Raw genomic sequence first — 12,391 nt, forward strand, 5'->3', positions numbered from 1 at the left:
GCACACCCTGAACTAAGAAGCAGAACCAGGCGGGCTGTGGCCTGCTCCCAATGCCACGGTTCTCAGACGAAACTCGCTGAGAGCCAGGTATTTCCCATCTACTTCCTGGGGGCAGAGCAGGCAACCCCGGACCTCGCCACCATTACAGTCTGAGTCTCTGCCCTCCGTGCACCCAGGGCAGACAGGTAAATGGTCACAACTAGAGACCATACTCATAAGTGAAATAAATCAGACCTACATGTGCAAGCACCGCATTGTGTCACTAGTGTAAAACCTGAAAGAGTTAATTTAAACTAGGAGGTATGATAGACATTGTGAAATGACAGGAAGACACTCAGGTAAAGGGCAACTGGGATGTGGGAAAAGAAGAGAAAGAAGGAGAAATGTTGTATGTATGTATATACAGGATAGCTAACATAGTTGTTCTACTGTTTTCTATTTCTTTGCTGAAAGAAAGTGTCAATGAGTCCTTGATTGATCAATATGGCATGTCTCTCTATGTTTGCATAAGAAACCACTTTGAAGATATCAGTATGTAATACAGCAAGCATTGTTAATTTCCTACCACTTTGTTTGCAACTCTGTATTGTCTGTACTGTTCCTCTGCTATTTTGTAAAAGGTTGTCTGTTAATGTTTTCCTTTTATTTTTAAATTTAAAAAAAAAAAAAAGAATTGTTGTGAATCCTGGAGTGACCTCCTGGAAGGCCTGAAGAGCACCCCGGAGGGAATCAGACCACAGGAAGGAAGAAGGGTGACGAGGCCTGCATGGCCCCTTCAACAAGAAAGGGCAAGTGGCAGCTGCAGTGGAGATTAGCAGCAGGTGGAGTGAGACAAAGGCAGCAGAGCCAACATACTGTAAGGACGCCCTCAAGGTGGGGGAAGGGACACTGAGGGGCCTGTAATGCTCAGGCTGCTGACGGGGGCAACTGCAATCGCGGCCTCAGCAGATAATCCTTGTATTTACATTTTAGTTACTAAAAAGTAAGGACAGATAGTGATACACATCTGGAAGATCTGGAGAGGGGCCTTACGGCACTTTAACAGATGCTTTTTCCTACCGTTTCCGGAAGGGCAGAGATCACGTCTATTTTAACTTCTAATGTGCAGCATACTGTGCCGGCCACATGGTAGTTCAAGCCTTTACTCTAACCCGGGGAGCTGCAGGTAGAACGAGACGTGGAGAGTGGACAGGCAAAGGTCACACAGCGAAGGAAGCTCACATTTCGCAGGCGCACGGACATCTCCTCTAAGAGTCAGATAAGCAAAGCAGTAGGTACATTGGTGTCCTAGAATGGAAGGACCTGAACGGCACTGCAGGGGTCCTGGCGGGGTGGCACACAGGAATCACAGCTTTAAACAAAGATCTGCGGCAGCGCCAGACTGATCCACTGACGAGCTCCTGGCTGAATGTGCTGTTACGAGGTGGCGTTGCGGGGGAGAGGTGGTGTTGCGGGGGAGAGGTGGTAACAGGAGCGTGACATGGAGGGCGTCACCTCTGGCTCCTCCCTTCTCTCTGCCTGCTGGCCGCCATAAAATGAGCAGCTTTCCTCCACGTCCGGCCCTTCCCCCATCTCATTCCTCCATCCGAGCCTGCCAACCATGGACCAAAACCCTGCAAACTATGAGCCAAAATAATCCTTTTAATTATGAGTTTCAGATACTGAGTCACAGCAACGGAAAGTGACTAAGCCAGAACGTTCAGGGTGGAGGTGCAGTGTACAGGAGACCACTTGCAGGGAAGTAAATGAATTATCGGCAGGGGAGTCAAGTAAGGTCTACAAGAATAGATAAAAAGGTACTCGAAGACTGGCTCAGCAAGACGTAACCATGGACTGGCTGGGACAAGGATACATAAATGAGTAGACCTGTGGGCTCTACGTGGTTTTCATATTGCTTTAAAAAATTAAATTGCGGGATGGGGGTGTGGCTGAGTGGCAGAACACTTGCCTTACATGCATGAGGCCCTGGGTTCAGTCACTGGAACCGCTGACAAAACTCACAAACCCTCAGAGACTCCAAAAGACCTAGCTTCCCTCTGAAAGTCACACAGCTCATAGCGCTGGTTCTGTGGGCAACAAGCCAGGAGCCATGAGCTGCAGCTTTTTGTTGGAGACGGGGACACACGTCTCTGGCTCCCTGCATCCCTACTGCACTGGCTTCGCTTCTTACTGTGGCTTGTGGGCATTTAGGTTTTCAAGCCTGCAACAAGATCTGAGTCTCAAGTGGAGGAGCCAGGCTACTTTCCAAAGTGGGGAAGTAGGAAGAAGAGTTCTTTTTAAGAAGATGCCTAATACAGATTCTGAAATGCTGAGTTGGTCACCTTTGCATTCTTCCTGACCTAATTCGTGGCTCTCCAATTTTCTTATATAAGCTTACATGAAAGTTCTGTCTTCAGCTGCCATCTAGCCTGGTAGTGCAAGAATAAAGTACGTTTAGCTTCTGAATTTGAGATAAAACAAGACTGAAAGCTGAAAGACAAGGGTATTTTTGTTAGATAGCTGAGGGGGAGAAACAGACATTTTAGCACAGGGGAGTTTTAAGGAGCGGTGGCTGGGAGTGATGATGGCCATGTTTATCAGCCAGACTTTTGGGGCTGCGTCCTGCTCGGGGTCTGTGCTGTGGGACCACTGGGCAGGTGACTTAACCTTTTGTCTCAAGTGTCTGTAAATCAGGGACAGTACAGGAACCTGTCCCAGAGGGCTATCAGTTCACAAACACTTCAGTCTTAAGAGTAGGCCCTATCACAGTAAGAGCTTAGTAAACATTAGCTGTAACTGGTGATATTATCAGAGAAAATAGCTTTCTGTGCTTTACTCTCACTAGCCGCTGGTTATAACCTGTCACTGTGTAATACAGTGACATTCAAGTCTCTGGTAAATTTCCCGCCCCCAACATGTGCTTCTAGCGTTGTGGAATCCTTAGTCCTTCCCCAAATCTGCTTTTAAGTTTATTCTTGGTTTAGAACAGCAAGCAATTTCTATCTTCTTACGCCTGGCCTCAGTTGCCCTGGCCACAAGGTATCTTCATGGTTCCAAAGAGCAAAGCTCCCACCGCCCTCACTCAGAGATCCTAAATTTCTCAACTTACCCTTCCCCAATCCTGCAGCTAACTCCTCAGCCCCCCCAACAGTGTCTGCGGCTTCAGCCTTTGGAGACCAAAGTCTGAGGAATTTCAGTCTTGCCTCACGGTACCCAGTGATGCCGTGTCACACAGAATAATGCCAACTCCACCTCCTGTGATGTTGGAGGTTCTAGGCTGCAGAGCCGAAAACAGAAAATGCATGAAAAATGTTATATTGATAAACACGGTGCATCCATAAACTTCTGCTACTACACAGCAGTGGCAAGTTACGGCACCTCTTAGTGCCCATGTCCTCAGCTTTAAAATAGAACATGATACCTATCTGCATATGGCGGTTGTGGAGATTAAATGAGCTAATTAGTGAGTACATATATTTAGCTAACCGCTCATCAATGGCATACCAAAGTGAGACAGATGGAGAAGCCTCCTCCAGGTGTAACAATGAGGGGTGTATTGGTTGCAGAGAATTTTGAATAGCAAAATTTACTTAACATCAATCTGTTCTTCGTTTTCACCATGTACTGGCAATTCTAGACAGCGTTAAAGATATAATACTCAGTCCTACTGTGGGCAAACTGTTCTTACTACCTCTTCCCTTGAGAAACCACTGCTGCCAGTTATATAATATACCCAGCAATTATTTATACAGAAGATGAAAAAAAGAAAATGCACACATATGACAGTAATTTTGATAATGTTCATTTGGGTTCCCAACCTTCATCTGGTGGCTACAGAATAAATGAAAAGCTGACAAACGTATCCTCAGTTACACCGTTCATTTCCATCTAATGGTATCATGAAAGAGCACACCCTTGGGTTATCACAGCCTAGTTTGCTGAAATGGTCTTACCGCTGCTGATGAACAGGTGTGCCAGGAGCTCTCTGGAGAAACCAGCACCCACTTCAGCTCTCACTATGTCACAGGAGTACCCTGCAGCCATCTGTCTGTGCTGGGATAAGCAAGCAGAGCGGTCAGTGCGGTACACTTTCCAGTTCTCCAGGAAAAGAAGAGTATGAAAGTAATCGATACCTTCACGCACAGTGCGAGCTGATGCACGATGTAGTCTTGCAAGCTTCCTTCTGGGCCGTGGAAAATGACGTTACGATATTGCTCAACCTAACAACAAGCCAAGAAGAGACCTTGGGTGAAGATGGCAAGAGCTGCCCAGTTACGCAAGGGCAGACAATTACTTGCTTCCTGCTATTTTCTATGGCAGGTTCAGCATGGCAGCTGAGAAACAGTCCCTCGTGCATTCTATTCGGCTTCATAAGATGCTCTTTACTTTGAATTTCCGAGTGTTTATTTTGCTTTTTAGTGGTTAGAATAGCAGTACATTTCACTAAGAAAAATACAAAGAAATACGAAGAAGCTGAACAGAATAACTGATAGTGTCAGCATCCAGAAGCAATCATGAAGGTATTTTTTTCCTTCCAGTTTTTACTTTGCATAATGAATGTGTATATTTATATTTTTGAAAGAAAGATACATGAATGAGATCAGCTGTTGTATATCAGAAAATATCTCCGTGTTGATGTCTTATGTAAAAGATATCTTCATGAGTATAAAACTCCTTGATCAACATGAATGTATTATAAGTAGAGACAAATCACATTTACTTTGTAAAAAAGGAAACCTGCCTGGATGCCCTTCTCACCTTTAAGAATAACATTCCTTTTGAAAGGAAGCCCATCATCCTCTATGCAGAACAGTCAGCAAGGCCTACAGCAGATGCAGAGAAGCAGCCTTTCAGCTCATTATCCCATGCCGAGCCTCCATGCCCAGCACGTACACGTGGGAGCAACTTTTTGGCAAGGTCTTACAGAGAAGGACCCAGGCAAGGGAAGCTCCAACTTAACTGATGTGGGTGATTGTTTGCATGTGAGTATTGAACCATTCAGCTTTACAGAAGTGTTGGGTGTGGAAGGGTCTCCACACTGCTTCTCTCTGTATAACAGGACAATGTATGCACGTATGTGCATGTCTTTGTGCTGCTGACATTCTACTGCACTCTGATGAGGAGGCTGTCTCCTTCAGATCACTGCAGAAGGCCTCTAATGATCTTGAGGGTGGTTGGGGCAGACCTTCTGAAGACAGTAAATATGTCCGTTGTTCCTTCATTAATGGAAGAGGCAGATTCTGGGAATATGAAAGGATGGCTCGGGAAAAACCTTTAGCATGGAAGTAAGAGAGAACTCCTTTACCTGGGGCATTCAAGACTCCAGTTTTCTAACTAGTATAAAATCTTGCTTTTTGGAATCAACCTTGCTTTATTCCTATTTAATTTTGGGCCTAATACTCCACTGCCCTAGAAGATAAAAGAAACATTTTCCATATTCTTGCCAAAGGACGACCTTGGTTCTGGTTTTCTTTTTCATTTTGAGGTTTTGTCACTTTTTAAAAGTACTCTAGTGGGGAATTATAGGTACTGGTACTGGCAATCAGGCGCAATTTTAAACCAGAACTCTCAAGGTCTCTAAATTAATCCCAAATTGCTATGAATTACTGGGGAGAAATTCTCTCACAAGGAGTGAATTGTTTCACACTAGTGAAACAGGATACAGATTTTCAAGATTTACTGAATATTCTCCCTCTGAGATTTTCAACTAGTATTGCAATTTAATCTTGTTTCACTTCTGATCACAAGAGTGCTCTATTCATTTCAGCCACCCTGTCAAACTGTCTACACTTCCTGAAGACTGATTCTGAAATCATGTAACAGCAAGAGACCCGACTGTATAGATAAGCTGTCTGCTGTTTCAACGCCTCCTTTGTTCTCAGATGGTAGTAGTTTAGGGACAACAGGAAGCATTCAATTTAAAATTTCATTAAAAAGACCATTCACTAGCAATAAGCCCTTTGTGTTTACATAGTCTAATATTTTTTGTGGCATATGGTAGAATATAAATAAATGAGCTGTGTAGGTACAGGGAAACAGATTTCCAGATCATTTATGTATTGTAATACATACACTGCATGTATGGTCTCTTCTCACTCGGGGAATTATAATTTTTCGTTTTGTTTTTTTTTTTTTTCCTTTTTTATCTCATCAGAAGATATATAATTGTGTTAGCTACCATTTAAAAATAAACACAAATTTTAACTACTGGGAGCAAATTAATTTTGCTCTGTTGACCTTGATGTAAATATTAAAAGCTCTGTCAAGAAAATCCATGTTTCAGAGTTAACATACATTTCTTCAAATATCAAGATGCTGAGCACACCTCCATGCTTCCAGCAGAGGGCTCTAAAGATAGATGGAAATATAGATTGATCACATAGGCAGACTGGGGTGTGGGGGTTGGAAATATTTTAGTTATGTTGAAAGAAGAGACGCCTGTCCTTTGAAAAATCAAATGAAATTCAACTCTAAAGTTATAGCCTGAATCGCAGTCACCAGAATTATCTCCTTTACAGTGTGGCATTTCCGCTTACTCATAAAGGGACACTAGCCTCATTATCACAATTGGTACCAATCCCTTTTATTCTCCGGTCCTCAAGGCCTATTCAGGAAGCACATCACATGTCCACTAGTGCTTTGTGAGGCAGAGATTCTGGAAACAAGTGACCTCAACAATGGACCATCCATCCATCCTTTCAATTTTATTTTTCGTCCAGTATTTTTCTGCAGAGTGGCATTTACTAGAGGAGCTGTGGTCTCCACTCATGTCAGTGTGACAGCTGTGTTTTCAGATTTAAGGCATTTTAAGGTAATAAGCCTTAACCTCTGTTTGCCATGTCATACGCTGTCTGGGGAAAGATTTTACTGTTCAAAGACAGGATTAGGCCACACTGTGCTGAGATGCTAACCTCAAAAAAGAATGAAAAATAGAGGGCTGTCCTGAGCCGGTAACAGTGCGACAACTCCCACTTACAGCACATGCTTAACAGCTGGAGATTTCATTCCATCCCCTTCTGATACCCGATTTTAGAGAAGTTATTTATCCGTAACACTAGAGCCCTGAGTGACAGTTACTGTTCATTTATTTATATAAAGTTCCCCCAAATAGTATCTACTGCCCAGCACTGTTTTACTTCTAGCAGTTCATATTTTTGTTTGGATTTTAAATGGCAATCTACACGATGAGATATCATTTGGTGAGGTAGTACAAAAAAATTAATGGAAAGGTTAAACCTGAAATGAGAAGAGACCTAGTAACTGAATGTATATATCAGAACGATCTCAAAGTCTATACATCTGGAATTTTTAAAAAATGGAATCCTTCATGTTGGAAAGTTTTAACTATTTGCTCGTCTCTCTTCATGTAACAGGCATAGCAATGAGAATTTAAGAGAAATTACACTTAACATACACAGAGAGACTCTACCTACTGATCTACCTAACTATCTATACACACACACACTATTAGCTTACTGAAGCTGTGAAAACTGTTATCAGGTTGGTTACTAATTTCAACAGACCTTCTCTTACTGACAAGGACTTAACAACTTCGGTATTACAGCTATTTTTATGAAACAATAAAACTCTTAGGCATCTTGGACATAACAGCTTCCTTGTCAGCCAGGTATCTCCTGGGCTGACTGCTGACCGACTTCCCAAAATCTTCCACAATTGCCAGGAAAGCCGAAAGGTCTACTGGTGTTGGACGCAACACAGTTTGGTGAGTATTTCTTCCTCTGTAGGGAACCAACTCTCCCCTCCCTTAGGGCCTCAGCCCACCTTGCTCTCCCAAGAACTGAAAAAGAAATGGCTACAGGCCACTTGCTAAATAAAGGGGCTGATGAGTTCTGTGAGCTCTCTTTGACACATATCCATTATTTACATCGTTATTTCTATGGAAAAGCTGCAACTTTATCTGGAGGATATGTGGAAGATAAGTAGTCTTTCTAGTAATGAATTGATGATTAGTATACTAAAGCACATCTTGCAATGGATAGCAAACAGGGAAAGGATCTCAAGGATCATGTCCTAAAGATTCAACTCCTTCATTTTAAAGTAAGGCTCTCACCAGCATGCTTTACTCAAGTAATTTTCTAATGTAATAAGTATGCATAGCCACTGAATTACTGAAATACAAGGTTGCAAATAAGCTAATAAAACTGTATACTGGCTAAGAGAAGTATGTTAGTTAAGTTAGTGAAAAAAGTCCAATTAATGCAGTGCACTCAATAAAGTGTTTTGATGATTCAAAACTCAATTAGATTATTCCCCTTACAAACTCAAGGATAGATATCTAAAATTTGTCTGTGTGACTCTAACAATTAAATGAAAATATTTAAAAATAAAAACAATGGAAACAAACAAAACTCCAATCCATGTGGTTTTGTGCATAAGGGTTTTCACACATGCATTTCATACATGTAGTACATTTGCATATGTAATAAAAACTGAGTACTGTAATTCTTACTAGAATATGATGACACATGTAAGTACGGCAGAGAGCACAGGTTCAACTCTGTAGCTCCCACCACTTACTTGCTGAGATGTTAGGGTAAATCACTGTGAGCCCCTCTGGGTTTATCCACCTGAACAGTGTAACTGATGTAAGTATCTACTCCTAGAATGTTAAATGAGATGATCCACATACTGAGAACAGAGCTTGACAAATAATAACTGCTCAGTAAAAGTCAACTGTAATTATGTTTGTATATCTATACACATTTTCAACAAATTAACTATATACATCAATGCACCATCATTGTCCCATTTGTTGCACTGGTGGGACATGCTACTCATATTCTCCCAGTGGTTTTGTATCTTACCTGGACTAACATCCACAGTCCTTGCTTTGGCCCTGCATAATCCAGTTTCTACTCATTTCTCAGAGCTCACTATTGGTATGGACACCTTTGTGTCTGCTTCTAATACCCAAGGCTATGCTCTTACTTCATTTGGTTTTCTGTTCAAATGCCACTAGAGACAGATCTTTCCCAAAACCTTCACTGATAGCATTTTCTGCTTCCTCTTCATCTCCTTGTTCTCTTTCATTTACACTTGTAATTATTGTGGTTATTATATACCTATGGATTTAATCATTTTTTAGAAGGCTGCCTTGTTCCCTCTGGAATATAAACTCGATGAGGCCAGGAAGTATGTCTTAGACATACCCATAATGTAAGTCTAAACCACTGCCTCCATTTAGGAGGTGCTCTATAGTGGTTAACAAACTAAATTAAAGGACTAACAGGATACCCAAATGCATAATACACGGCGTATGCTGTTGAGGAGCTAAAACTCTTGAATGAAAGACTGAGCATTCATAATGTTTATAATATATTATTGCCTTAATCACTTTAAATTTTCAAACATTCTTAAAATGAGTAATACATTTGCATTATGTCCATCCAAGAGTTAACAGATTACAAAAACCCTTCAGGTACACTCACTAAATTGAGAAAAGAACTAAAACCAGAGTTGATTCAGGCTGGTCTGCTGATCACTGGTTGTTAAACTAAGTCCACGAATCAGGAGGCACACGTGTAAGCATATTGTGAATATGCCGTATACAATGGGACCAGCAGACATTCCACTTCACAGACTTGCTAGTTAATGTTAATGTGCAGTTGTAGTTCAGTTGTATGGCCTTTCTATTCTTTTTGCTAAATAAAAATTGTAAGAGGTCATTGTTATGAACCAGGTTCCTGCCCCAAGACTCAACAAATTAGCCTAAAAAAAAAAATGGAGTTATCCATGCTAAAGCTTCAAATCTCCAAAATGAAAGTAAGTTGTTATTTGACCTTCTGAGAGATCAAGAGAACTAACAGCCAAGTTTTCTAAGTAAGCTAGTTTCAATCAGCATGATAATGAAGTCCCTTCTGCTTTAATCCTTATTAAAAAGTAACTCAACATTAAAGAATCAGTTATTTTTCCACTGTTCTGTCTCCCTGTGCCTGACACACAAGGCAAGTTAAATATGACATAACCAGTTCATTTTTGTTCTTCGTTTTCTGCTGTCTGCTTCTCTGCTTGTAAAACCAGACTGCCTAGCCCAATGGAGCACTTACCTACTTACCAAAATCAAGTATTACAAATTAAAGCCAATCAAGATTTCTACACAGGCTTACAATTTTGCTTTTTGACAATCTCATCCCCTGAACAGGTGAATGGAAAGCCTTAGGCCAGGTCCTTCCCAGTTAGAGATGCTGGGATGACAGGAGTGCTCCAGGAGCATACAAGGCTGCCATTCCTGAAACTCAGGCATCATCCCTCACCCTTCAGTGAGGCAAAGCAGTGAGACAGAGCTCCTCCTTCCTGTATACTTTGGGGCCTTGGGGGAACAGCAGCAAAAGGCAGAGAAAAAAAAGTGGAAGTTTCAGATTCAGAAAACACCTCGTCCCTCACAACGTGAAGCTCTGAATGTCTATGTATTACCAGAACAGGACTGTGTACAACGCCAGTCTCAGCTCTGAGCCCAGCTAGGTCAGTGGAAGGTTCTGAATAGTTCCTTTCATCAGGGTGAAAACAAAGACATCAATTCACAGCTTATGGAAACAACTTTTGTAAAGGATCATAGTCCTACTTGTTTTTTTAAAAGGTTTTCTAAATAAAGTAAGGCAACAAGCAAAAGTACTATTTCATACCATTAACGTTGGTTTTAGATAAATACCACACACAAAGGCCACATACAGTACCTCAGGGACATGCTTAATTCTGGCTTCATCACGTACTAGGTAGCTTTGAGCATATTCTCTTACCTTTCTCTAATTTCCTCATTAAAATAGTGGGTGAAATTATCTATCTCATGGAGAGATTTTGAAGAATAAAGTAAGCCATATAAAAGCACCTGACATATTTTTCATGAACTCTTTAACGAATGCAAAGTATTACATTTATCCATTTTATACCCAGAGTTTGCTATTTTGCTTACCTAATTTTCCTTCTTTCTTTTATTAACAGACTTTCTAGTTTTAGGAGGGCATGTGGTTGTCCCACAAAAGGCCAGGTGGACATGGACATGACTCTTAATTCTGTGCTATGGAGTCTGACATGAGTAACTCCGCTGAAAGGAAGGGGCTCACCGCTCAGATTTCCTCCTTCGGAGTAGGAAGTGAGCATGGTAGTGATAACCACCTGTGACCAAGTCACACAGCAACACTGCAGTGAACCGAGGAGCACGCAGGTGCTGAGACCCTGGGGGGTGCACCTTGCCTTCCCTTCCCTAGAGTTCTTATCTCCGAGAAATTAGATGCTTGAAAAAAATTACCTTTTAAAGCTATAACTACTTGGTTTCTGCTAAGAGGCTAAGTGAACATTCTGCCCAATACTAGCATATTTACTCAATTTTAAATTAAAGAAGCTTATAGTAAGGTATCCTGGAATGTTTGGCCATCTCCTTCCACATGACGATCATTCCTTTGATGTCAAGTCCTTGTTCAAGACAGACAACCTCCTCCTGCTCAAATTATGACACTTAACAAATCACACGGTCTCCGGGTTCAAGCAATGGACCCTTGGATGACAGTGACAGAAAACCAGACTATGATGGGCAGCCTGCCTGGGAGAGGGCTGCCAGGGAAAACAATGTTGTGAGAACAGGGGCCAAGCGTGGGTGGGGCTGGCACTCCTACACGCATACAAACAGGTGACCCCATGTTCCAGTAACAGCTATGGGAAGTGGAGGTCTCCACTTGGCAGTGTCAACCTACCAGCCGGAGGTAGTTCTGCAGCATCTGAAGAGGGATCATGGAAGCATAAGTCACACTACTGAGGCAGCCTTCTAGGGGGCCTGGAAAAAACAAATACACAGAGGGAAAACTGGCTCAAAATGCAACAGAACCTATCATTAAGGAAACAGTATGTTTATAGATTTATGTAGGCAGACCTGACATATGGCCAAGAAGTACCTGTGTGCCTCTGCACTGTGAAGTATCTCCACACTGTACTGGCTGGTAGATAACCATACTCCCTAATGTGAGCCTCAGCTCTCTTTCCTGGGGGCAGGAAGCCTACCTACCTTCTAGCAATCACAGGAAGGGCCCCCAGATCCTGGCCCCCTGTAGCTGGTATCTGCCATTTGCTGGCTTCAGGGTTCTACTGTTTCTAAGCAGAAGTTATCCTAGGTAATCTCAGTCTTCAGAAGGTTTAGCCTTGGCCAATATTAACGTATGGATCTGGGGTCTGCAGTCCTGCCCCCAAGTTCCACTGCTACTCTCTCAATATCCTGTGTGTGCATAAAGTTAGTTTTTAGGGTGAACTCCCTCTTTTTCAATTGCAGCAGGTACAGTTTAAACAACAGAACATTTGTTGAGACAGGATTTTTAAAACGTACATTCTCAAGTATGGGAAATAAATGATAACCAGTAACCTTTTCAGTCCAGGGCTGAGAAATTGATGCTGCTGTATCATTTAC

The 12,391-nt window shown here is 42.0% G+C and overlaps 1 protein-coding gene across 1 annotated transcript in view; it reads right to left on the bottom strand.

Moving 5' to 3' along the window:
• The window catches only part of Cttnbp2 (cortactin binding protein 2), a 163,108-nt gene that overhangs the window by 25,842 nt on the left and 124,875 nt on the right, over nucleotides 1-12,391 (bottom strand). The window contains exons 12-14 of the mRNA XM_005388158.2: nucleotides 11,688-11,767; nucleotides 4,113-4,199; nucleotides 3,933-4,032 (exon numbers count right to left, since the gene is read on the bottom strand). Coding sequence (XP_005388215.2) covers nucleotides 3,933-4,032; nucleotides 4,113-4,199; nucleotides 11,688-11,767 — 267 coding nt within the window. The remainder of the gene's footprint in view (nucleotides 1-3,932; nucleotides 4,033-4,112; nucleotides 4,200-11,687; nucleotides 11,768-12,391) is intronic.

The sequence above is a fragment of the Chinchilla lanigera genome, unplaced genomic scaffold (assembly GCF_000276665.1).
Source record: "Chinchilla lanigera isolate Chin_1 unplaced genomic scaffold, ChiLan1.0 scaffold00031, whole genome shotgun sequence".
Taxonomy (NCBI): domain Eukaryota; kingdom Metazoa; phylum Chordata; class Mammalia; order Rodentia; family Chinchillidae; genus Chinchilla; species Chinchilla lanigera.